Consider the following 27162-nt stretch of genomic DNA (forward strand, 5'->3'; position numbering starts at 1 on the left):
ACCTTGGCTGCTGTGGGTATTTGAGGGGTGAGCTAGTGAATGGGGTGTATCTGTTTCTCTGTCTCTCTGATTTTCAAATAAATAAAATAATTTAAAAATACTTAAAGTTTATTCTTGTGCAAAAAAATTTAAGATCCATGCATGTAGTCATTTTCATAACATACATTTCCATGAAATTTTTGAAGATCCCTCATATTTTAAGTATGTTAATACAATAATATTATCTTTGCTCATTCAAGAATGAATGGACGGTACAGATGATTTCAGCAATCCTCAGTTAGCAGGTAATATATCTTATTGTGAATAATTGTAGGTGAACAGTTTTGTACCTCTTAAAGCATATTCCAATTTAGACTTTTAACTCACGTGGCTTTCCTATTCCTGCTTGGCAAGTGAGGCAGTCCAGTATGTTTTTTTGAAAAGAGAATCTCATTTTATATCCCTGAGAAGGCAGAATTATGTAGTGATCAGTAGACATGCAACTCAACACCCCTAAGACTCTGAGGATAGCTAGTAATAACAACACCATAATACTGCCCTTAAAAGGCTTTAAAATAAGTGAGATGGAATGGGACAATTTGAAGCTGCGATTTTAACTTTTAAAACATATGGACTAGGCATACACGATAGGATCCCAATATAGGAATGGTGTGCGGTTCTTCCGATCCATGCCTATGCCCTAACTGCCCATTCCTCGCCCCAGAGGCAACCATTGCTCTCATTTCCCCTTTATCTCACACAGGGGATGCGTACAGTTCACTCATTTCTAATTTTTTTCAATTATTTATTTTAGGTGACTCCAGAATTGATGATAAAAGCATGTACCTTTCACACTAAAAATTTAGTGAAGACTCATTTTTGGTAAGAATCAGATTTTTGGGATAAGAATGTAGTTTTAATGTCTTCCTCTTCAGATTTTTAATTTTTTTAAAGCTTTTATTTAATAAGTATAAATTTCCACAGTACAACTCTTGGATTATAGCGTTTTTTCCCCCCATAACCTCCCTCCCACTCACAACCATCCCATCTCCCACTCCCTCTCCCATCCCATTCTTCATCAAGATTCATTTTCAATTATCTTTATATACAGAAGATCTACTTAGTATATACTAAGTAAAGATTTCAACAGTTTGCACCCACACAGACACACAAAGTACAGACCTCTGTTTGAGTACTAGTTATACCATTAATTCACATAGTACAACACATTAAGGACAGAGATCCTACATGGGGAGTAGTGTACAGTGACTCCTGTTGTTGATTTAACAATTGACACTCTTATTTATGATGTCAGCAATCACCCTAGGCTCTTGTCATGAGCTGCCAAGGCTATGGAAACCTCTTGAGTTCACCAATCTGATCTTATTTAGACATAGCCATACTCAAAGTGGAAGTTCTCTCCTCCCTTCAGAGAAAGGTACCTCCTTCTTTGATGGCCCATTCTTTCCACTGGGATCTCACTCACAGAGATCTTTCATTTAGGTGGTTTTGTTTTGTTTTGTTTTGCCAGAGTGTCTTTTCTTTCCATGCCTGAGAAACTCTCATGGGCTTTTTAATCATATGTGAATGCGTTAAGGGCTGATTCTGAGGCCAGAGTGCTGTTTAGGGCATCTACCATTCTATGAGTCTGCTGTGTATCCTGCTTCCCATGTTGGATCATTTTATCCTTTTTAATTCTATCAGTTATTATTAGCAGACACTAGTCTTGTTTATGTGATCCCTTTGACACTTAATCCTAGCATTGTGATCAATTATGACCTGAAACTGATCACTTTGACTAGTGAGATGGCATTCTTGATCTATTCCATGAGGAAAAAATTATTTTGGCCAGTTGTTCTGACTTTTCTATTTTGTCATATTTCCACTACTTTTAATTATATACTTCATTTTAATGGAATAAGTTTTACTATTTTCACAATAGCCAAAATTTGGAATCAACCAAAATGTCTATCATCAGACAAATGGATCAAGAAAATGTGGTATATATACACGATGGAATATTATTCAGCTATAAAAAAGAATGGAATTCTACCATTTGCAGCAAAATGGATGCAATTGAAGGACATGATGTTGACTGAAATAAGCCAGACCCAGGAAGACAAATACCTCATGTTCTCCCTTATATGTGGGAGCTAAATTAAAAAAAAAAAAAAAAAAAAAAAAACAGAAAAAGAAAGAAATGTCTGTGTGTATCAGTATTGTTGCAAATATAGTTTTGTAAAACTTTGTTTTATACTGTTGTCAAACCAGCGGTTAGGAATTTTACACTTTATGGTTTTAATGATCTGTGATTACTTTAAAATTCATTATGTATGGGTAAAATGGTCATTTTCCCATTCAATTATTGTTTATAACCATTATCTATATTCCCTCTAGAGTCTTTTTGCTCTTTAACTTGTCAAACTTCTTATTTGTTGAAATATTAAGTCTTTTTACTATAATGTAAACTTAAAATGTTATTTCAAAAACTGAAAAAAAATGACAAAGGAAAAAGAAAGAAGGGCAGGAGGGAGAGAGAGTGAGGAGAGAGGGAGGGAGGGAGGAAGAGAGTATCATTGTGTTCTTAGAATTGTCTCCACAGATCACATTGAATATGTTGAAAACTAACTAAAAATTAAAGTAAAAAATTTAATCAGCTTTTAATTAGTTAAAAATGTTCTTAGTACTTCAAAGTATAGCTTTGTATATAGCCCTGCAGTCCACGTATCTGAAGACCTTGGGGCCAGACATGTGTTGGAATTTAAATTTCCCCTCCCACATTTTTTTGCTTTTAATAATTATTAGGGTGATTCTTTTGATAAATCAAAGTTATGATATCATGACTATAACTCATGTTCTTTTTCTTAAACAAAGAGAGATATGACTTGAAGCTGCATTTTCCTGTTGACCATCAGAAATTCTTCAGGTCATATGCAATTTGTAGGAGTTTCTTTCTGTGGTATAGTTTTAAAGAGATAAAGCAAGTCCCACTTATTATTACTCTTACTTTATTTACTAATGTATTGCACTAATATAAACATTATTTTTCTGTATTTTCTGCCTGAAGTACTTGGAGAGACATAGCAATACCTCATGTAAATGAAGATGAAATTCTGGCTGAAAAAATGGAAAAAGCAATAACACATTATAATTACAAACTTCAGAAATCTTCATTTCATTACTGGCACTCTCTTGCAGAAAATCAAAGAAGAAAACTTAAAGGTAAATCCTGACATAGCTGTAATTAATTTTCATACTCATTTGTTCAAAGAGTCAACACAACAACTGTCAAAGCAAGGTTTATGTATTATTTTTTGTGTTTGGACAATTGTCATGACATGAAAGTAGACTGGCTGGCTAATTTAAAATTAGTGATATTTGTTTCAAAAGATTTAGTGGAGTGGGCATTTAGCCTGGCAAGTGAGATGGCAATTGAGATGCCCATTTCCCATACTGAAGTACCTGGGTTTGAGTCCCAGCTCCTGGCTTTGACTTCCTCTAATGCAGATCCCGGGGGGCAGCAGTGATAGCTCAAGTAGTTGAGTTACTGCAGCTCACGTGGGGCCCTAGACTGAGTTCCAAGCTCCCAGCTTCGGTCCAGCCCAGTCCCTTTGCAGGCACTGGGGGAGTGAACCAATGGATGGGAGTTCTATTTTCCTTTCTCTTTGTCTCCCACGCCAATTTTTGTAAAAATATTTTATTGTGGCCGGCGCCGCGGCTCACTAGGCTAATCCTCCGCCTAGCGGCGCCGGCACACCGGGTTCTAGTCCCGGTCGGGGCGCCGGATTCTGTCCCGGTTGCCCCTCTTCCAGGCCAGCCCTCTGCTGTGGCCATGGAGTGCAGTGGAGGATGGCCCAGGTGCTTGGGCCCTGCACCCCATGGGAGACCAGGAAAAGCACCTGGCTCCTGGCTCCTGCCATCGGATCAGCGCGGTGTGCCGGCCGCAGCGCGCCGGCCGCGGCGGCCATTGGAGGGTGAACCAACGGCAAAGGAAGACCTTTCTCTCTGTCTCTCTCTCTCACTGTCCACTCTGCTTGTCAAAAAAAAAAAAAAATTTTATTGTAACAGAAAACTGACATATTTAAAATCATATTCAATGTGTATTTGCATATATATATGTATATAAATATAAATTGGTATCTACTCTCAGCTTTTTTTTCCCCACATAATAGCTAATATGTTATGGATGAGTACAAAAATTGACTGGTTTTTCAGAAAGCTCTACCTTCATTGTAAATATTTTATTTAATGGATATATGAGGAAATACAAAGGCAAATCAGTTTCTCTTACTTAAGACCTGGTGGTTGTAATGAGTACACAGTGTATTTAAGTGATGCTAGGGGCTGCGACCAAGAACTGCAGCCTTTTGCTTAGACTCATTATAGCTCTCCAGGTACGGACTATTTCATGGCTGTTGCAAACCAGAGAATCTTCCTTTTGCCTGTCTGTTGTCTTTCCCTCAGTCAAAGGGAACCCTCCAAAGGTTTTAGCATAAGAGTAATGAGAGGTTCAGAACTGATTAATTGACTAACTAGACTTTCATGAAGTTGTAATAGTAGGTGATAACTGTCTTCAAAATTCATGTTCTGCTGGCACTGTGGCACAGTGGGTTAAGTCGCTGTCTGCAGCGCCGGCATCCCTTATGGGTGCGGGTTCAATTCCTGGCTGCTCTGCTTCTAATCCAGCTCTCTGTTAATGCACCTGGGAAAGCAGCTGAGGATGGCTCAAGTGTTTGGGCCTCTGCACCCATGTGGGAGACCTGGAAGAAACTCCTGGCTCCTGGCTTTGGCCTGGCCCAGCCCTGGGTGTTGCGGCCATTTGGGGAGTGAACCAGCAGATGGAAAATCTGTTTATTTCTCTCTCTCTCTCTTTCTCTTCTCTGACCCCATAACTCTTTCAAATAAATAAATAAACAAACAAATCTTTTAAAAACAAAAATCCATGGTCGGATGAGCTACAAGCTCTGTAGGGAACAGTTTAGTCTGCACACCGGGACAGCCTCTCTGCCAATGGCTTTCCTCTGCACATCTGGGTTATTTTTTCTGTTTCTCAACTCCTGCCCTCTCTCTGTGGCAGTTGCTTGCTCCGTCGTTGTGTCCCTCTTTCCCTTTTCCTCTCCTTCTTCAAGGTCTCTCTGGTTTCTGTGCCCTCCTCTTCATTTCTCTCTGGCTCCTTCTCTCGCATACCTTGTCTTTGTCTCCCTCACTCCTAGTCCCTTCCTGTCCCGCAGCCTGGCCTGTTGGACCTGCCCATGCTCTCCCCTCACGCCTCCCTCATCTCTCGGCTTTCCTTTCCCCAGAACGTCGTCCTCTTGCTCCTTCTCCATACCCTCCTCTGCCCCCTTCTATCCCTCACCCTTCTTATCCCTCTTTAATTCACCACTGTACAACACAGGAGCATATTTTTAAGAAGTCTTTATTAGATTCATGCAGAAAAACTTTATATTTCTCTTTGCAACCAAAATCAAGTAATTTCAAAATTATATCTTTCAAAATATCTGTTGCATTCATATGAACCGATTAGACTATGTTTTTTTGTACTCCTGAATGAAAAAAAGTAAAAATTTTGCTTGAGAATCAATTGTCAGGCATTCCAAATAAGCCTAACTTATGTTTCTGTAAGTGGTACCACTGAAATGAACAAAAATAAATAAGACATAGCCATAATTTAGACATTTTACTATACATTTGTATAATGCTATAATAAAGCCTTAAAATCTATGAAATGTTATTAGAGTCTGATATTATATTTTAGAGTATATACAAATAATCTAATATATCAAATGATATGCAGATGTGAGTTTCTGTTGATACAGTATAGTAATGAATCATCAAATTTTTTACTTTGTAATTGTTATAATTTCAAGGGTAAAAGCTAAAATCACCCTAAACATTGAAATATATGGAAGACTATTTTGTGGAAAAACAATTCAACCAAAAGGAATTGAAATTATTTTAAGGAAGTCATCCATTTAAAAAAGGTTTATTTACTGAAAGGCAGAGAGAGAGAAAGAGATAGATCTTCCATTCATTGGTTTACTCCCCAAATGGTTGCAACAGTTGGGACCGGGCCAGGCTGAAACCAGGAGCCAGGAATTCCATCTGGGTCTCCCGCATGGGTGGCAAGGGTCCAAGTACTTGGAGCATTTTCCACTGCCTTCCCAGGTGCATTAGCAGGAAGCTGGATCAGAAGTGGAGAAGTCGGGACTTAAACAAACTTTCCAACATGGGGTGCCATTGTCGCAGGCTATGGCATAATCCACTGAGCCACAGTGTTGGCCCCTTGAAGTCATCCATTTTTTTAAGGGACCATGTTGCCTGTAGTTTTACAAGTGTTGAAATTCATAATTGTCCTTAAAAAGATTGCTGAAGTAATAAAGTAAATGGATCTAGTTTCATTTGTTTGTCTGCTTGGGAGCTAAACTTAACAACTAGATCAGTCCAAGTTCTCCTGTTATGACTGAACCAAAATCTGAACATATAATGAAGAAACAGGAGTCATTCAGTAGATGAGTTATACCTACTTATTGTAGATTTACACTGATAAATGCTCGTTCATTTCCCAGTTGCTTAAGGCCAGCCGAATTTGATAAGTATCAATAACTAAACTAGTTGAGCTATAGGCTTTTGGGACAAAACTGCAAAGTGTAGCAGAGCTGTAACCCATGAAGACAGACAAAGGCCTTCAAAGTCCAACAGTGATGTTAAAGACTGGAAGTCCACATGTTTTGCTTTATTTGTTCTCTCTCTTTCTGCCTTTCAAATAAATTATAAATATATATATTATATACAAATTATCTGTATATATAATATAAATTATATAACTTATCTATATATCTATATAATAAATTATTTATTTGTATATATCTATATCTATATCTATATCTAGAGAGATATCTTCCATCTGCTGATTCACTCCCTAAATGGCTGCAACAGCTAGGGCTGGGCCAGGCCAAAGCCAGGAGCCTGAAACTCCATCCAGGTCTCCCATATGAGTGGCAGGGGCCCCGGGCACTTGGGCCACCCCCTGGTGTTCTCCCACATGCATCAGCAGGAAACTGGATGGGAAGCACTGCAAATGGGATGTGAACTGGTGTTCTGGTATCAGATCCTGGCATTGCAAGCAGTGGCTTAACCTGCTGTGCCACAGTGCAGCCCCTGTTTGCATAGTACTTAAAAAAAAAATCTAAAAAATGTGTTCCCAAAATGTGAATGTCAGAAGTGTTCATATAAAATCCATATGTCCTGCTCCTTTTGAAAATACAAAAACAAAGATTAAACACCACCACCACCACCACCACCAGCGGGTCTCTGTTTCTTAGAGGACAGGACTGACTGCAGCTAAGAAGCCACTGCCTTCAGTGAGTGGTTTTCCAGGCCTGATTCAGTCATCTTTTTTGGCCTCTGTGTGTGGGCATTGGCCTGGCTAACTCATAAAAGAAACCCATTAAATAATGCAGCCTATAATTAAGTTCAAAGTCATTGGATCTGAATACTACCTCATGATTATATTTCTTATGAGTAAGTCTGGAAATTCTGATTTTATGCAGAATAGATTTGTTAAAAAAGAAGAAATGGGGGCCAGTGCTGTGTAGTAGCTGGTAAAGCCGCCGCCTACAGTGCTGGCATCCCACGTGGGCGCTGGTTCGAGTCCCGGATGCTCCACTTCCAGTCCAGCTCTCTGTTACGGCCTGGGAAAGCAGTAGAAAATTGCCCAAGTCCTTGGGCTCCTTCCAGAGACCTGGAAGAAGCTCCTGACTCCTGGCTTCAGATTGGCACAGTTCCGGCCGTTGTGGCCATTTAGGGAGTGAACCAGCAGATGGAAGACCTCTCTCTTTCTCTCTGCCTCTGCCTCTGTCTCTATGTAACTCTGACTTCAAGTAAAATAAATAAACCTTTAAAAAAAAAAGAAGAAATGATATATGATATGAAATTTCTCCTGCATCTATTACATGTTAATTTCTATGGGAAAAGGTGACATATACAGGTTCAAGTTTCATGAGTACTATCTAATGTGTCAAAAGTAATTGATTTCTGGGGTGGGTATTGTGGCACAGTGGGTGGGATGCCCATATCCCATATCAAAGTGTCAGTTTGAGGCCTATTTTGCTTCCGATCCAGTCTCCTGCTAATGTGCTTGTGAGGCACATGATGGCTCATGGTGGAAGATCTCTCTTTTTCTGTCTCTCCCTCTCTTTTTGTTATTCTGAAAATCTTTTTTAAGAAGTAATCAATTTCAGATGTAATTAAAACCAAAGACTGGGTCTGGCGTTGTGGTACAGCTGGTAAAACTGCCGCCTATGACACTGGTATCCCATGTGGGCACCAGTTTGTGTCTTGGCTGCTCCACTTCTGATCCAGCTCCCTGCTAATGGCCTGCAAGCAGTGGAAGATGGCTCAAGTGTTTGAGTCCCTGCCACCCAAGTGGGAGACCCAGATGAAGTTCCTGGCTCCTGGTTTTGGCCTGGTTTAACCTTGGCTCCTGTGGCCATCTGGGGAATGAACCAGCAGATGGAAAGTCTCCCTCTCTCTTTCTCTGTCTCTCCCTCTCTTTCTGTAAGTCTGATTTTCAAATAAACAGATCTTTGAAAACAGAAACAAAAAATCCCAAATACTATCAGATACAATATTGGTTCATATTATAAAAATGATAGAATGTTAAATCACTTTTTTTTGGAAACAGCTTTGACCATAAATAATCTATTTTCTTTAGAAGTACTATGGCGGATACAACAGATGTTATATTGTCACAAACTGAAAGTTGTTCTAACAAACTGGCGGGATAAAGCAAGATCCAAGACTAAAATGAGAGAAGATGAGCTGGTATTGTATATTTGGAAGCAGTTTTTAAAAATCTGAATTTTTCAATTATAGTCGTGCTACCTTAGATAATAATGCCAAGTGTTGGAAATACTAAAATCCTGAATATTATGTGCTTTTGGTGGGCTCTTTGTTCTTTTACTTAATAATTTAAATTTTGCTTCAGCTACCCCAGGTGTTTCCTAATAATTTCTGTTCGTTTGAATTATGAACAAGAAAAATACAATTATGGACCAAGGAAAAAAATTTTTAACATTTTGTTTAAACACATTGATAAAGAAACTAAGAATTTATCTATCTATATGGAAGAGAAAATATCTGATATCATTATAATGGAGAAGTAAATGATAAAGACTGAATAAATTTATTCTTTTTCTGGATGAAGTTAATTTGTTATTTTTCAGTGTCCAATAAATTAAAAGTTTAATATTAAGTGTTTTTTAAAAATTACTAAATTGCCTAAACCTAAGGAATTATCCTTACCTGGGGCATCCACTAAAAATTAAAGCAACTGAAACAGAGGACTCAAGGAAATCATCGTAAACTAAAATGCTCTAGTTTGCTGAGCTATTTGTACATAAACAACACTTAATGTTGTTTTAGAATATGCCGGGTAACTTCCAGGATCAGGCGTAAAAGCATACTGGAATTGTTTTGTAGCTACATTATTTAGTAATAAATATCAGCATTTATTAACATTCTTTGAAATACAAGGTCAGGATGTACAGGAAGTGACTGGGCCTTGGCGGGCAGGATCACTGCCTCCACCCATCCCCAAACTGGTTCAGATGTTGAAACTGCTGATACCACACAGGCAGCTAGAGGGCAGGAGGAGGTTTATTACTCCCCCAGTGCTTGGAGCAGTCCTGGAGTCTGCAGGGACCCCGAGAGGCGAGGCCTGAAGCATGGTTCTTGCTCTCTAGAAGTCTGTCTGCTACAGGTCTCGAGCTGTTCTTACAGGCGCCCTCTAGCCCTTGTCTTCTGTGGACTATCCTGTCAGCAGTGCCCGTTCCACAGTTCCAATTTGGGAGCCCCTGGGTGAGTCTATGCATCCAGGGGTCCCTACCACTTTGTGTGCTAAAGCTAGTGCTTCGGTGGCTGCCTTCCATGCCTGATTACTGAGTGTAATGGTGAAATAGGTAACCCTACCTGACCAGCGTCTTTTACTCCCCCTTAAGCTGGACATCCCTGAGAGCAGGTTGTGTTTTCTTTGATCCCCAACACAGCACGGTGTTTCACATGCACTAGTTGATAACTATTAATATATATAATGCATATTGTTTGCAGTATTCAAAACGTTCACAGAATGTGTATTATGGAAAAACTGCATGGAGCTCAATTTTTTTTATATCAAAAATCTTACCTTTGAATTCTAAGTTTCCACGAACTTTTGGAAATATCCTCGTATTTATATAAAATATTTAATTGAATGCTTAGAGAAAGTCTGTTCTTGTAGTTATAGATTTGTCGGCTTAACAGTCACTGCACAGTCATGTAGGTGGCGTGGGGATGGCAGGCAAGTGCTGGGAGCGCAGCCGGGAGCACTTGTGTGGCCGCCTCCCCAGCATCTGCTCTTCTTTGGGCTCTGGTGTGTGTATATGAGGGCTGAGAAAGTTCGGAGAGGGGAAGTAAGACAAAAGTTTATTTGGGTGCAGAAATACTTTGAAATCTATGTGTTTTTTTTTTCATTATATGCATTTCCATGAACTTTTTGAACACCCCTTGTATGTACAGATTTCAAAAATTTTTTGTTCCAAAAACAATTTATGTCTTAATTCCACAAACTTTTTAAAGTGCCTGTGTATACGTGTTAAATATATATTATACACACACACACACACACACCAGAATTGTGTATGTGTATGTATATGTGTATGAAGATGTTAGTAAAATACTTACTTATCTTTAGAGCATATTATTTATTACACGATTTCCAGTAATCTATCAAAAATTAAAACAGATTTATAGCAGTCATTCTGGCGAGTTCTCAAATAATCTCCAACTCCTCTTCTATGCTCATCACCTCCCATCTGAGCCCAAGTGCAGGTTCTACCATTACCAGAGCCTTGATTTTGTGGGCCTCAACTTCCTCTCTGTGTAGGAGGAGACGAGCTGAAATCTGCAAGGTGGCTGCCTGTCTGTGCCAATTCAGTATGACCGCTGGTGGCAGTGATTTCTAACGCTGTGGTCATTCAGAGAATACTAAACGTGTGTAGAACACTGTAATGCACGTGAAAGTGATAATTACTATGTGAAGTTCTGTGCTTTATATCTGTCATCTCACCCCTACAGTTCAATGGAATTTGTAAACTATTTTCATTGCAGATATTAAAACATGAACGGCAATTGAAAAGATGGAAAAGTAAATTAAAATTCAGAGTCACCACTGAAGAAACCAGTTCGCCTGAACTAAGTTCATCCGAAATCTCTTTTGTGGGGGACCTTCCAGAATGTGACATTTCGCTGTTACCTGAAAAAGCAATATCCCAGGTTTGTATGGACTCGATATATGTGAAATAATGCAGTCTTGTTCTGTACATACAGTATGGAGTCAGGATATGTATGTCTTTGTCCATTAGTTCCACATTTAAATGTTAACTGCTCACATTTTGTTTGTTTTTCAGTTGTAATTCCTTTAATTCTAATATTGGTTCATAATAGCACTCTACAAATACGTATGGGCAGTATTAGCCCTTTGTCTGGAATTTAAATGGTGACTCCCTCCACTCCATACATTTCAAGCTTTTTCTTGCCTCTGGAATCTTTTGATGAAAGGAATTTTAAAGCTTTGTGTAATAAAGTCGATCACTCTCAATTTCAGTTCACATTTGATCACACTGATAGGTCCAAGAGTCAAAGGGATCACACAAACAAGACTAGAGTCTGCTAATACTAGCTGATAGAATCAAACAGGAAGAGAACGATCCATCATGGGAAGCGGGATACACAGTAGACTCATAGAATGGCAGATGTCCTAAATAGCACTCTGGCCTCAGAATCAGCCCTTAAGGTATTCAGATATGGCTGAAGAGCCCATGAGAGTATTTTAGGCACGGAAAGCCAAGACACCCTGGGGGGAAAAAAAAAAAAGAAGACCTAAATGGAAGATCTCTGTGAGTGAGATCCCAGTGGAAAGAACGGGGCCATCAAAGAAGGAGGTACCTTTCTCTGAAGGGAGGAGAGAACTTTCACTTTGACTATGACCCTGTCGGAATAAGATCAAAGTCGGCAAACTCAAAAGGCTTCCATAGCCTTGACAACTCATGACTAGAGCCTAGGGAGATTACTGACGCCATAAACAAGAGTGTCAAATTGTTAAGTCAACAACAGGAGTCACTGTGTACTTACTTCTCATGTGGGATCTGTCCTTAGTGTGTTGTCCAATGTGAAGTAATGCTATAACTAGTACTGAAACAGTATTTTACACTTTGTGTTTCTGTGTGGGTGCAAACTGATGAAATCTTTACTTAATATATACTGAATTGATCTTCTGTATATAAAGATAATTGAAAATGAATCTTGATGTGAATGGAATGGGAGAGGGAACGGGAGATGGGAGGTGTGTGAGTGGGAGGGAAATTATGGGGGGGAAGCCATTGTGATCCATTAACTGTACTTTAAAAATTTATATTTACTAAATAAAAAAAATGAAAAAAAAATAAAGTCGATCACTCTTGAGCTAATTATTTTTATTTTTAGTTCATGTTAATATTGCCATATCAATATGCCTTTTTAAATTGTTGTTCTAAGTCATATCATAATTCTTACATTTAGCTGTTTTTTATTTGTTTTCTGTGAATTCCTATGCTGTTGACTATTAATGTTTATTTACTTTATCTGTGGCAGTGCTAAAGTTTATAACATGCATTTTTAAGATGTCACAGACTTCCAGTTCATATGTTTTCCCTGACCCAAGGTAACTAATTGAGTACCTGAAATGTAATGTATTGGAATGAAGTAGGCATTTTTTTTAAAAGGATTTATTTGAAAGAGTTACACAGAGAGAGAAGGAGAGGGAGAGAAGAGAGAGAGGTCTTCCATCCACTAGTTCACTCCTTAATTGGCTGCAATGGCCCGTGCTGCACCGATCTGAATCCAGGAGCCAGGAATTTCATCCAGGCTTCCCACATGGGTGCAGGCGCCCAAGGACTTGGGCCATCTTCTGCTGCTTTCCCAGGCCATAGCATAGAGCTAGATCGGAAGCGGAGCGGCTGGGACTCGAACTGGTGCCCAAATGAGATGCCGGCACTGCAGGCGGCAGCTTTACCCGCTACACCACAGCACCAGCTCCAGACATTTGACATTCGATGATTGTTTAACAGCCCTTGTCTCTTCTGTTGAGGAACTGTTTGTTTTTTTTTTTCATACTATTTGTTGAACTCTTTTACTTAGTGTAGGGTTAATTATATGAACATTGAGTAAACTGAAAATAAATCTTTGTAAAAATTAAGAGTGGGAATGTGAGAGGGAGAGAGAGGAAGAGTTGGAGCATGGGCAGGAAGGGGTGGGTGGAAGAAATGTCACTGTGTTCCTAAATCTGTATATATGAATTACATGAAACTTTTCATGTCACTTTACATTTAATGCAAGACTGTAACAAGAGTATGCTTTTATTTCTTGTTCCTGGGCTTTGTGCTATTATTGTCATATATTTTGTTTCTATATTTTATAAACTCTACAATATAATTTATTATATTTGCTTTATACAGTTAATTATCTTTTATCCAAAACACTTATTTTTAAGAATCTCAAACTTGTAGAAAAGTTGCAAGTATAGTACAAAGGATTTTTGTTTTTCTGAGCAGTTTGAGAACAAATTGCCAACACAAGGTATCATCACCTCTGAATATTTTTGGTATATTTCCTCTGAACTAGGCAGAATTCTCAGACCCGCTTCAGGTTTCTCTGGCTGTTTCAGTAATGTTCTAGCAACAGAGTCCAGTCCTCGGATCACATGTTGTCATTGGTCATTGTGTCTCTTTGGTCTCCTTCAGTCTGGAACAGTTCCTTAGTCTTTCTTGAATTTTCATTACCTTGACATGAAACTTATGCAAGTTTTGTTGTAGAATGTGTCTCAGTCTGGGCTGGTTTCATGTTTCCTTGTGAGTAGACTCATGCTATGCATTTTTACAAAACAGCCACAGACCTGATTCTGTTGTGTTCCTCTCATTGGATTTTATCAATGGCACAGGATTTGGAGTTGGGGGGTCCTTTAGTCAGCTTTTCATACAACAACAAATACCTGAGGGGAGCTACTTTGGAAGGAAGATTTATCTGGACTCAGAGTGTTGTGGGTTGCAAGTTCAAGATTGGATGGTTCTATTGGTCTGGTATCTGATGCGGGTGGTGGATGGCAGAACAAGGATCAAGTAGCCAGCCAGGAATCAGAGAGAGACAGGACACACACTGTGCCTCTACGGTCAACCTTCTGAGGACCACCAGCCAGTGACCTAAAGACCTCTCATGAGGCCCACCCCTGGCATCATAATTGGATCAAGCCTTAATCCATCAACCATTAAAATGAACGCATTAATGATCGATGTAAAACTTTTCAACACATGGTCCTGGGGACAGCCAAACCATTATCCAAACACAATAGGCTGGTGGCTCCAATAGCCCACAAGCCAGGCTCCCTCACATTGGCCTCCTTTTCCTACCCTGGCTTATTCCTCCCTAGGGATACCTTTCTTACCCTGTTGGGCTCTAAAACTCCGTATCAGGGTGCTCCACTGAGTGACTGCCCTCTCCTTTTCATTCTCATATGCAGCTCTGGCCATCTCAGGTCCAGCCTGGCAGGGGTGCCTGCACTTCGTGACCCAATCTAATACCTAACGGCTTTAGGACTGAATTGTATGGGAAGGAGAAAGCAAAAGGGTAGAGGGAGAAGTTCAGTAATTTTTTTAAATCAAAAACCCAGAAAAAATGTATTGTAGTTTTCCATGAATTGGCCCTTTTTGGTAGTCTTTTTATTTAGATTGCAGTTTTCACCTAAAACAGGGAACTGGATTGGAAGTGGAGCAGCCAAGACACAAGCTGGCACCCTTATAGGTTGCCTGCATGGCAGGTGGCAGCTTTACCTGCTCTGCACAATGCCATCTTCCACAAGTAAGATTTTTAAAATGAACTAAATGAGACTTTTAGAGATGGATATAATATCTGTAATTCTAAAATTTATTGCAACCTAGCCCAGACCTGTCTGTGCCATTTGTAGGTGAGCCAGTAGATGGGAGAGTTCTCCGGTTCTGTGTTTCCTTCTCTGTTACTCTTTCAGAAAAGTAAATATGTCTTTTTTTTTTTTCAAAAAATAGTTCATTTTTCCTTTTTTTAAAAGATTTATTTATTTATTTATTTGAAAGTCAGAGTCACACAGAAAGGAGAAGTAGAGAGAGGGAGGAGGAGGGGGAGGGAGAGGGAGAGAGAGAGAGATCTTCCATCCTTTGGTTCACTCCCCAATTGGTCACAACAGCTGGTGCTGTGCTGATCCAAAGCCAGGAGCCAGGAGCTTCTTCTAGGTCTCCCACATGGGTGCAGGGAAAAAACTCAGTGGTAGAAGACAGAATGGTTGTCTGTCCTTGCTTATTAGGAAAATCAAAGTTTCCCCAAGACTCCACTGAACAGACTTTCGTTGATGCAGTTTGGTCAAGAACTTTGTCACAAGACCATGTTTTAACCGCTAGAGGGGTGGGGCCATCTGGTGAGTTTATCAGCAGAATGGGTCTCATTGAGTGTGAATGTGAGCTGCCAGGTATTAGCATCTAAAGCAGCATTCCTCTGTGCCCAAAAAGAGTTTATGTGGACTGCAGTAAGTAAACCAAGAGAAGGACAGAGAAATAAATATTACAGATAAGGAGCAAGCAAGCCTAAACAGCACTCTGGCCTCAGAATCAGCCCTTAAGGCATTTGGATCTGGCTAAAAAGCCCATAAGAGTTTCTCAGGCATGGAAAGCCAAGAGACTGTGGAAAAAAAAAAAATGACCTAAATGAAAGATCTGTGAGTGAGATCCCAGTGGAAAGAATGGACCATCAAGGAAGGAGGTACCTTTCTCTGAAGGGAGGAGAGAACTTCCTCATTGATTATGGCCTTGTGTAAATAAGGTCAGAGTTTGTGAACTCAAGAGGCTTCTGCCTTGACAGCTCATGACAAGAGCCTTGGGTGATTACTGATATCAAAAACAAAAGTGTCAATTGTTAAATCAACACCAGGAATCACTGTGCCCTTGCTCCCAAGTAAGACCTCTGTCCTTAATGTGTTGTACTATGCGAATTAACAATAAAACTAGTCTTCAAACAGAACTTTATACTTTGTGTGTCTGTGTGGGTGCAAACTGTTGAAATCTTTACTTAATATAGAGTTGATCTTCTGTATAAAGATAATTAAAAATGAATCTCAATGAAGAATGGGATGGGAGAGGGAGTAGGAGATGGGAATGGTTTGTGGGTGGGAGGGTGGTTATGGGGGGGAAGAACCGCTATAATCCAAAAGTTGTACTCTCGAAATTTATATTTATTAAATAAAAGTTTTCTATTAAAAAATAAGAAGCAAGCAAGCATTTCAGGAGTCAAAACTTGAGTGCTGCCGAGAAACTCCAGCCTAGTGCTCTTCCCTCTCCCAAATCCCCATGACGAACAGCGACCAGGAAAGCCAAAACTGTTCAATAACCACATTCTCCAGAGTCAGCGAACCGTTTCATAAAGGGATGAAGGCCCAGAAGAAGGCCTGGGCCACAGGAGCTCCCACAGTCACAGCAGAGCTATAACTGTACATGTTTGCTCAGCAGCAATCTTTCAGTTTGACAATACAGTGATTAAAGGTCCAGGATCCAGACTCAGAGGGGCCGGCGCCGCGGCTCACTAGGCTAATCCTCCACCTTGCAGCGCCAGCACACCGGGTTCTAGTCCCGGTCGGGGCGCCGGATTCTGTCCTGGTTGCCCTTCTTCCAGGCCAGCTCTCTGCTGTGGCCAGGGAGTGCAGTGGAGGATGGTCCAAGTACTTGGGCCCTGCACCCCATGGGAGACCAGGAGAAGCACCTGACGCCAGCCGCGGCAGCCATTGTAGGGTGAACCAACGGCAAAAGGAAGACCTTTCTCTCTCTCTCTCACTGTCCACTCTGCCTGTCAAAAAAAAAAAACAAAAAAAAACAAAAAAACAAAAAAACCACAAAGACTCAGAGGAAAGTGAGTTTAAATTATTCCTATTTGGTTCTGGGCAATTTCAGCCTTGTGGGCCTTTGAGCCTCGAAACTTCCCCCACCAAACCCTAAACTAACATGGAAGAGTTTATGTTGGCTTAATCGAGGTTTTAGACTCATTTTGGTAAAATCTCATTTTGTTGTGTGATTGGGAGCCTTGCCTGGGCTGTGGAAGCCCCTGGCTAAACTTGTTCAGGCTTTTACCTTTCCATGTGTAGGAATGCAAGTAGCAGATGTGGGTATAGGTGAGTAGGAAAGCAAGGTTAATTGAGAAGCACAGGGCTAGAACTACACTCAGCTAGGAGTGTTAGCAGCCTCATGAGGAGGAATTGCCCCCAACAAGTGTGGTGCTCAGGGCAGGGCCTGATTGAATTTTATTTATTTATTTAGACAGGCAGAGTGGACAGTGAGAGAGAGAGACAGAGAGAAAGGTCTTCCTTTGCCATTGGTTCACCCTCCAATGGCTGCCACGGCCGGCGCACCGCGCTGATCCGGAGCCAGGAGCCAGGTGCTTCTCCTGGTCTCCCATGGGGTGCAGGACCCAAGCACCTGGGCCATCCTCCACTGCACTCCCTGGCCACAGCAGAGAGCTGGCCTGGAAGAGGGGCAACCGGGACAGAATCTGGCACCCCAACAGGGACTAGAACCTGGTGTGCCGGTGCCGCAAGGCGGAGGATTAGCCTAGTGAGCCACGGTGCCGGCCAGGCCTGATTGAATATTCAGAGGAGGTAGGGTTTGGGGCGGGTCTGCAGCATACCCGTGGTGATCTCCAGCAAGGAGTCATGGCATCTGGTGCATGATGGGAAGTGAGGCTCAGGTGCGTGATGAGGAGTGGGTGTGCGGAGCCTTCAGCCCTGTTAAATCAGCTGGGAAGGGCATGGGATTTGGGCAGTGTCTGCGGCATGGGTGTTGGCCGTCCTTAGCTCCTCGCTGCTCACCGGCTCCCTGCCTACCCTCATCCATGGCATCATGGGGGAAGCACGTAGACTTGGTAGGAATGTTGCTCAGGGCAATGAAAATCATCAGCAGTTTTTTCATTTTAGGTCTTGCTTTCTAATACCATGATCACGGGTCATGACTGTGCTTCCGGCGACTTCTTCCACCCCAGCTGCCTCACCCCACCCCAGGGACTTGGAGTAGTGGAATTTTCCAGAGTGCTCAAACCATGGTGTAATGGAGTTTTAGAGAGTTTTGTGCTAACCATTTACCTTTTGCAAGAGGGACAACTGAAGAACTGAGAAATAGTATGACATCCCCGAAATCAGACAGCTACAAAAACGAGAACAGAGCCTGGGTTTCCTGTGTCTTTGGCTAAAGTAATAGCTTCTGTATCTTTTAAAAATGCTTATTTTTTCATTTTTATTTATATGAAAGGCAGGGTGGGGGAAGAGGGAAAAGAGAGAGAGAGAGATCGATTGATCTTCCATTTATTGGTTTACTTCTCAAATGCCTGCAACAAACCTGGCTGGGCCAAGCTAAACCAGGAGCCAGGAACTCCATCCCAGCTCTCTATATGAATGGCAGGCACGCAGTACTTGGGCCATTATTTGCTTCTTCCCAGGCACATTAGCAGGAAGCTGGCTCACAAGCGGGGGAGAAGATAGGATCCAATCCCAGGCACTCTGGTACGGGATGCAGGTTTCCCAAGTGGCAGCTTAACCTGCTGCACCACAGCACCCACCCTATGCAGGTTCTGTATCTTTCGTTTTTTTTTTTTTTTTTTTTCTTTTGGAGAATTCTAAGGAAGTAGAATATATGTGCATATTTTACTGATGAGATGAAAAGCAGTAATTAAGATCCAGTAATTTTGGGGCCGGCGCTGTGGCTCACTTGGTTAATCCTCCGCCTGCGGCGCCGGCATCCCATATGAGCACCGGTTTCTAGGCCTGATTGCTCCTCTTCCAGGCCAGCTCTCTGCTGTGGCCCGGGAGTGCAGTGGAGGATGGCCCAAGTGCTTGGGCCCTGCACCCACATGGGAGACCAGGGTAAGTACCTGGCTCCTGGCTTTGGATTGGCGCAGTGCCAGCTGTAGCAGCCATTTGGGGAGTGAACCAACGGAAGGAAGACCTTTCTCTCTGTCTCTTTCTCTCACTGTCTATAATTCTACCTGTCAAAAAACATCCAATTATTAAGATCCATATATCTGTGTAGTTGCATGACCCTTGAAAACACAAGAGTAACTTTTTAAAAATTACTAAACCTGGCCGGCGCCGCGGCTCAGTAGGCTAATCCTCCGCCTTGCGGCACCGGCACACCAGGTTCTAGTCCTGGTCGGGGCGCCGGAACAGGCCAGCTCTCTGCTGTGGCTAGGGAGTGCAGTGGAGGTTGGCCCAAGTCCTTGGGCCCTGCACCCCATGGGAGACCAGGATAAGTACCTGGCTCCTGCCATCGGATCTGTGCGGTGCGCCAGCCGCGGCGGCCATTGGAGGGTGAACCAACGGCAAAGGAAGGCCTTTCTCTCTGTGTCTCTCTCTCATTGTCCACTCTGCCTGTCAAAAAACAAAAACAAACAAACAAAAAAACAAACAAAAAAAAACAAAAAAAAAAAACTAAACCTTTGTATGACATTAAAACACCATGTAATTTTTAGAGATATATTCAAATTTTTCCCGATCAAATAAATTGTGTGCAGGATATCCATTAAAAAAGCATGAGTAATAGTGGAGTTAATTTATATCATGGCATAGAACTAGAAACTAATTCTGACATGAACACCTTGAGGACTTGGGCTTATTGAGCTTATAAAGAATAAATTTGCAAAGTTAATTTTTGAAAAGCATACAGGTATTTTAAAAAGAGCATTTAATTTGGAGACTGGTCTGGCTGATTAATTTTCAGAACTTGATTTTGAAAGGGGCATGAAAAACACAAAATGTAATGTGAATTGGGCTTGCAGTTTATTTATAATTTTTGGAAGTGTTAGTTTTAAAGTAAGTTGAGATTTGTATGTACAGGCTGCTTAATGTTTTTTGAAGGACTAATTAGAAACAAAAATTTGGACTAGGATACAATTTGAACTTACTTTGGAAATATGTAAACTGTAGGCTTGCTTTTTAAGTTCAGTTACATCAACTCATGGAAACAAGACAGGCTCTGTTTTGCAGCCGTTTTCCTTAGTATCATTTACCCGTCAGCAAATGCAGCCTTGTTAACAGATGGTAGGGTTCATACACTATCGGCCAAAGTGCTGGCCAAACTCAGAGCTAGTGGGAGGATTGGCAGAGAGCGTTTTCCATGAAAACGCAAGTTTATTTCCCCTTCTTCTGTGTAGTTTGGCATACAACACAGAGACAGGCCTTATGTTGATGAATTAGGAAGGTCTAAATAATGTAGTCAAGTAATGCAGTTGTCTTAAAGTGTAAAATTGTTTGGCTTAATGTAAGTGTTGCACTAGGGTTGCCTTTCATTTTAAACAGCTGTGACTTTCTGTTTGTCAAAGGTCCATGGCGTGTGGACTTGCAGTTATCAAGCCACCTTCAGCTTTTACACAATGCTGGTGACTCATCTTCTCACTTGGGTAGGAAAAAAAACCCTGGATAGCTATTAAAACTGTTACCATTCTGTAGAAGAACCAGATGGTTCAGGCCTGCTTAGTTAAATGCCTTGGAAGTAAAAAACAAAAGAGTATTATTCCCAGTGACTTCTCAAATCCATGTTTTGATAACCTCAGGGGTCAGTCTGACCTTAATTCAGCAAAGCAGAGAGAGCGGCTCCGGATTTCATGGCTGTGTACCTTATGAACTTCAGATAAGGGAAGGTTTCAGAACCGCATGACTCTATCAAGGAACTATGTGTGTGTTGGCTCGGTTGGTGGTGAGGGTGAAAAAGCAGATGAAACAAAACATCTAAAAATTGCTTTAGGAACAATTTATTTTTGGTAGAAGGCTGCCCTATCCGTAGACCTCACTTTCAACACATTAGCCTTAGTTGGTAATGCTAAAGAGTTTACAAATGATTCTGATCCGAAGTTTTCCCAAGTTTTAAGATGTAGAAGAGGCCCTGTTAATTTAAGAGGAACCATTCATGCCAAAGATGGGGCGGATGGGGGTGTGTGTGCAAAACCACATCGCAGAAACAGGCAGCCGCTCTGAAACCTTGGAGTCTGGGGGGTCGGTTCTGTCTATAGCTGTGTGTCCATGGGCACCTGCTTAATCGTTCGTTTTTCAAGTTGACTCGTTTGTAAAAGAGAAATGATGGAGATGATGATGGTGATGCTGTCTCCTACGTTTGTATTGTGAGGATTAAATGGATCAATGCATCTGAAGTACTTGGAGCAAAGCCTGGCAGGTAGTGATTCAGCAGTAGCAGTTACTGTTGGTAATATGTTGAACGTGGAAGGGTGAGTGGTGGAGAAGCCGCGGGATAGGAGGGCAGGAGGACTAATTCTGAACTCAGGTCTGGAGTGGGCATTTGGTCTGGTGGTTAAGACGCCTGTTATGTAGCTGTGCACCATATTGGAGTGCCTGAGTTTAGCTCCCAGCTCTGCTCCTCATTCTAGCTTCCTGCTAACGCAGAGCCTGGGAGGTAGCAGTGATGACTCAGGTCACTGGGTTCCTGCCACCACAGAAGACACCTGGATTGAGTTTCTGGCTTTTGGCTCAGCGCAGCCCTGGCTGTTGCAGGCGTTTAGGGAGTGAACCAGGAGACGGGGTGCACTTATGCATTCTCTCTCTCTCTCTTTCTCCCCTCCACCCAAGTAAATAAATACAATCAAAAAATAAATAACGCAAGCTCTGGTGTGCTGGCTGTGTCAGCTTGCAGAGGGCATCCTGCTTCTCTCAACTTCAGCTGCAAGACTTTGGAAGTCCATAGCAAAGGGTGTGCATTTGTATTCTCTTTTTTTTTAACTTTTATTTAATGAATATAAATTTCCAAAGTACGATTTATGGATTACAATGGCTTCCCCCCCATACCGTCCCTCCCACCCACTACCCTCCCCTTTCCCACTCCCTCTCCCCTTCCATTCACATCAAGATTCATTTGAAATTATCTTATTATACAGAAGATCAGCTTAGTATACATTAAGTAAGGATTTCAACAGTTTGCTCCCACACAGAAACATAAAGTGAAAAATAATAGATGATTTTTTTTAAATGATGATGAAATCAGATCAGACCTATTGTCATGTTTAATCCCAGTGAGAGTCAAGTTGGGAGTTGATAATTTCTTTTTTTCTTTTTTCTTTTTTTTTTTTTAACAGAGGATCAGTTTAGTATACATTAAGTAAAGATTTCAACAGTTTGCACCCCCATAGAAACACAAAGTGAAATATATTGTTTGAGTACTCGTTATAGCATTAAATCTCAATACACAGCACATTAAGGACAGAGATCCTACATGAGGAGTAAGTGCACAGTGACTCCTGTTGTTGACTTTACCAATTGACACTCCTGTTTATGGCATCAGTAATCTCCCTATGCTCCAGTCATGAGTTTCCAAGGCTATGGAAGCCCTCTGAGTTCTCCGACTCTTATCTTGTTTAGACAAGGTCATAGTCAAAGTGGAGGTTCTCTCCTCCCTTCAGAGAAAGGTACCTCCTTCTTTGAAGACCTGTTCTTTCCACTGGGATCTCACTCGCAGAGATCTTTTGCCAGAGTGTCTTGGCTTTCCATGCCTGAAATACTCTCATGGGCTTTTCAGCCAGATCCGAATGCCTTTAGGGCTGATTCTGAGGCCAGAGTGCTATTTAGGACATCTGCCATTCTATGAGTCTGCTGAGTATCTCACTTCCCATGTTGGATCACTCTCCCCTATATTTATTCCATCGGTTAGTGTTAGCAGGTACTAGACTTGTTTATGTGCTCCCTTTGACTCTTAGTCCTTTCATTATGATCAATTGTGAACTGAAATTGATCACTTGGAATAGTGAGATGGCATTGGTACATGCCACCTTGATGGGATTGAATTGGAATCCCCTGGTATGTTTTTAACTCTACCATTTGGGGCAAGTCAGCTTGAGCATGTCCCAAATTATACATCTCTTCCCTCTCTTATTCCCACTCTTATGTTTAACAGGGATCACATTTCAGTTAATTTTTAACACTTAAGAATAACTGTGTATTAATTACAGAATTAAACCAGTCATATTAAGTAGAACAGACAAAAAAACTACAAAGAGGGATAATGTATTAAGTTGTCCATTAGCAGTCAGGGCTATGCTGATCAAGTCACCGTTTCCCATAGAGTCCATTTCACTTCAGGAGGTTTCCTTTTTGGTGTTCAGTCAGTTGTCACCGATCAGGGAGAACATATGGTAATTGTCCCTTTGGGATTGGCTTATTTCACTCAGCATGATGTGTTCCAGATTCCTCCATTTTGTTGCAAATGACTGGATTTCGTTGTTTCTTACTGCGGTATAGTATTCTAAAGAGTACATGTCCCATAATTTCTTTATCCAGTCTACCGTTGATGGGCATTTAGGTTGGTTCCAGGTCTTAGCTATTGTGAATTGAGCTGCAATAAACATTAGGCTGCAGACCGCTTTTTTGTTTGCCAATTTAAATTCCTTTGGGTAAATTCCAAGGAGTGGGATGGCTGGGTCGAACGGTAGGGTTATCTTCAGGTTTCTGAGGAATCTCCAGACTGTCTTCCATAGTGGCTTGACCAGTTTGCATTCCCACCAACAGTGGGTTAGTGTCCCTTTTTCCCCACATCCTCGCCAGCATCTGTTGTTGGTAGATTTCTGCATGTGAGCCATTCTAACCGGGGTGAGGTGAAACCTCATTGTGGTTTTGATTTGCATTTCCCTGATTGCTAATGACCTTGAACATTTTTTCATGTGCCTGTTGGCCATTTGGATTTCCTCTTTTGAAAAATGTCTATTGAGGTCCTTGGCCCATCTCTTAAGTGGGTTGTTGGTTTTGTTTTTGTGGAGTTTCTTGATCTCTTTGTAGATTCTGGTTATTAACCCTTTATTTGTTGCATAGTTTGCAAATATTTTTTCCCATTCTGTCGGTTGTCTCTTCACTCTCCTGACTGTTTCTTTTGCAGTACAGAAACTTCTCAATTTGATGCAATCCCAATAGTTAATTTTGGCTTTGACTGCCTGTGCCTCCCGGGTCTTTTCCAGAAACTCTTTGCCTGTGCCAATATCTTGAAGGGTTTCTCCAATGTTCTCTAGTAACTTAATGGTGTCAGGTCGTAGATTTAGGTCTTTAATCCATGTTGAGTGGATTTTTGTGTAAGGTGTAAGGTAGGGGTCTTGCTTCATGCTTCTGCATGTGGAAATCCAGTTTTCCCAGCACCATTTATTGAATAGACTGTCCTTGCTCCAGGAATTGGTTTTAGATCCTTGATCAAATATAAGTTGGCTGTAGATGTTTGGGTTGATTTCTGGTGTTTCAATTCTGTTCCATTGGTCTATCCATCTGTTTCTGTACCAGTACCATGCTGTTTTGATTACAACTGCCCTATAGTATGTCCTGAAGTCTGGTATTGTGATGCCTCCGGCTTTGTTTTTGTTGTACAAGATTGCTTTAGCTATTTGAGGTCTCTTGTGCCTCCATATAAATTTCAGCACCAATTTTTCCAGATCTGAGAAGAAGGTCTTCGGTATCTTGATTGGTATTGCATTGAATTTATAAATTGCTTTTGGGAGAATGGACATTTTGATGATATTGATTCTTCCAATCCACAAGCATGGAAGATTTTTACATTTCTTGGTATCCTCTTCTATTTCTTTCTTTAAGGTTTTGTAATTTTCATCGTAGAGATCTTTAACGTCCTTGGTTAAGTTTATTCCAAGGTATTTGATTGTTTTTGTAGCTATTGTGAATGGGATTGATCTTAGAAGTTCTTCCTCAGCCATGGCATTGTCTGTGTTTACAAAAGCTGTTGATTTTTGTGCATTGATTTTATACCCTGCTACTTTGCCAAATTCTTCTATGAGTTCCAATAGTCTCTTAGTAGAGTTCTTTGGGTCCCCTAAATAAAGAATCATGTCATCTGCAAAGAGGGATAGTTTGAGTTCTTCCTTCCCAATTTGTATCCCTTTAATTTCTTTTTCTTGCCTAATAGCTCTGGCTAGAACCTCCAGAACTATATTGAATAGCAGTGGTGAGAGTGGACATCCCTGTCTGGTCCCAGATCTCAGTGGAAATGCTTCCAACTTTTCCCCATTCAATAGGATGTTGGCTGTGGGTTTCCTCTGCAGTCTGTTAATGTGGTGTATCACATTGATTGTCTTGCGCACATTAAACCATCCCTGCATACCAGGGATAAATCCCACTTGTTCTGGGTGGATGATCTTTCTGATGTGTTGTTGCATTCTATTGGCGAGAATTTTATTGAGGATTTTTGCATCTATGTTCATCAGGGATATTGGTCTGTAATTCTCTTTCAGTGCTGCATCTTTTTCCGGCTTAGGAATTAAGGTGATGCTGGCTTCATAGAAAGAATTTGGGAGGATTCCCTCTTCTTCGATTGTTCTGAATAGTTTGAGAAGAATTGGAGTTAGTTCTTCTTTAAATGTCTGGTAGAATTCAGCAGTGAATCCATCTGGTCCTGGGCTTTTCTTTGTTGGGAGGGCCTTTATTACTGTTTCAATTTCTGTCTCAGTTATGGGTCTGTTTAGGTTTTCGATGTCTTCCTGGTTCAATTTAGGTAGGTTGCATGTGTCCAGGAATCTATCCATTTCTGATAGGTTTCCCTGTTTGCTGGCATACAAGTCCTTGTAGTAATTTCTGATGATTCTTTTTATTTCTGTGGTGTCTGTTGTTACGTTTCCTTTTTCATCTCTGATTTTATTGATTTGGGTCTTTTCTCTTCTTTTTTTAGTTAGTTGGGCCAATGGGGTGTCAATTTTGTTTATTTTTTCCAAAAACCAGCTCCTCGTTTGGCTGATTTTTTGTAATGTTTTTCTTGATTCAATCCTGTTGATTTCTTCTCTGATTTTAATTATTTCTCTTCTCCTACTAGATTTGGGTCTGGTTTGCTGTAGGTTTTCTAGATCCTTGAGGTGAATTGAAAGCTCATCTATTTGGTGCCTTTCCAATTTCTTGATGTAGGCACCTATTGATATAAACTTTCCTCTTAACACTGCTTTTGCTGCGTCCCATAAGTTTTGGTATGTTGTGCTGTTATCCTCATTTACTTCCAGAAAGTTTTTGATTTCTCTTTTGATTTCTTCTATGACCCATTGTTCATTCAGGAGCATGTTGTTCAATCTCCATGTGTTTGTGTATGCTCTAGGGATTCCTGAATTGCTAATTTCCAACTTCATTCCTTTATGGTCTGAGAAGCTGCATGGTATGATTCTAATTTTTTTGAATTTGCTGAGACTTGCTTTATGGCCTAGAATGTGGTCAATCCTAGAGAAGGTTCCATGTACTGCTGAGAAGAATGTAAAATCTTTAGCTGTAGGATGGAAAGTTCTGTATATATCTGTTAGATCCATTTGGGCTATAGTGTCGTTTAAATCTACTGTCTCCTTGTTGGTCTTCTGTCCTATTGATCTGTCTATTTCTGAGAGTGGAGTATTGAAGTCCCCCAGTACTATTGTATTGGGGTCTAAGTCTGCCTTTAAGTCCGTTAACAAATCTTTTAGATAAACCAGTGCCCTGTAGTTAGGTGCATATACATTGATAATTGTTATATCTTCCTGTTGAATTGATCCCTTAATCATTATGTAGTGTCCCTCTTTGTCTCTCTTAACGGTTTTTGTGGTAAAGTTTATGTTGTCTGAAATTAAGATGGCTACGCCCGCTCTTTTTTCATTTCTGTTGGCATGGTATATCTTTTTCCAGCCTTTCACTTTCAGTCTGTATGGATCTTTGTTGGAAAGATGTGTTTCTTGTAAGCAGCAAATAGATGGGTTTTGTTCCTTAACCCAATCAGCCAATCGGTGTCTTTTAACTGGACAGTTCAGGCCATTCATGTTCAATGTGACTAATGATAAGTGGTAACTTTGCCCTGCCATTTGCCAAAGATAAGTTCTAATATATGCTTTGAATTCCCTGTGATCTTTTGCTGTTAGCTTTCCTTCCTTGGTTTCCTTCCTTTACCTTCTTTCATATTGATGACTGTGTTTCTGTGTTTCTGTGTGTAACACATCTTTAAGCATCTGTTGCAGGGCTGGACGAGTGGCAACAAATTCTTTCAATTTCTGTTTGCTATGAAAAGTCTTTATTTCACCTTCATTCACAAATGATAGCTTTGCAGGATATAATATTCTGGG

General features: G+C 40.9%; 1 protein-coding gene across 7 annotated transcripts in view; it reads left to right on the forward strand.

The window, feature by feature from the left end:
* Positions 1-27162, forward strand: part of FBXL13 (F-box and leucine rich repeat protein 13) — a 252385-nt gene that overhangs the window by 29032 nt on the left and 196191 nt on the right. For 6 of the 7 annotated variants that reach the window (XM_051848861.2, XM_051848859.2, XM_051848860.2 and 3 more), the window contains 4 exons: positions 794-861; positions 3047-3201; positions 8693-8802; positions 11125-11289. In XM_051848861.2, coding sequence (XP_051704821.2) covers positions 794-861; positions 3047-3201; positions 8693-8802; positions 11125-11289 — 498 coding nt within the window. Of the gene's footprint in view, positions 1-239; positions 285-793; positions 862-3046; positions 3202-8692; positions 8803-11124; positions 11290-27162 lie in introns of all 7 variants that reach the window. The other variant, XM_051848862.2, reaches the window with a different exon arrangement.

The sequence above is a fragment of the Oryctolagus cuniculus genome, chromosome 3, assembly GCF_964237555.1.
Source record: "Oryctolagus cuniculus chromosome 3, mOryCun1.1, whole genome shotgun sequence".
NCBI classification, from domain to species: Eukaryota; Metazoa; Chordata; class Mammalia; order Lagomorpha; family Leporidae; genus Oryctolagus; species Oryctolagus cuniculus.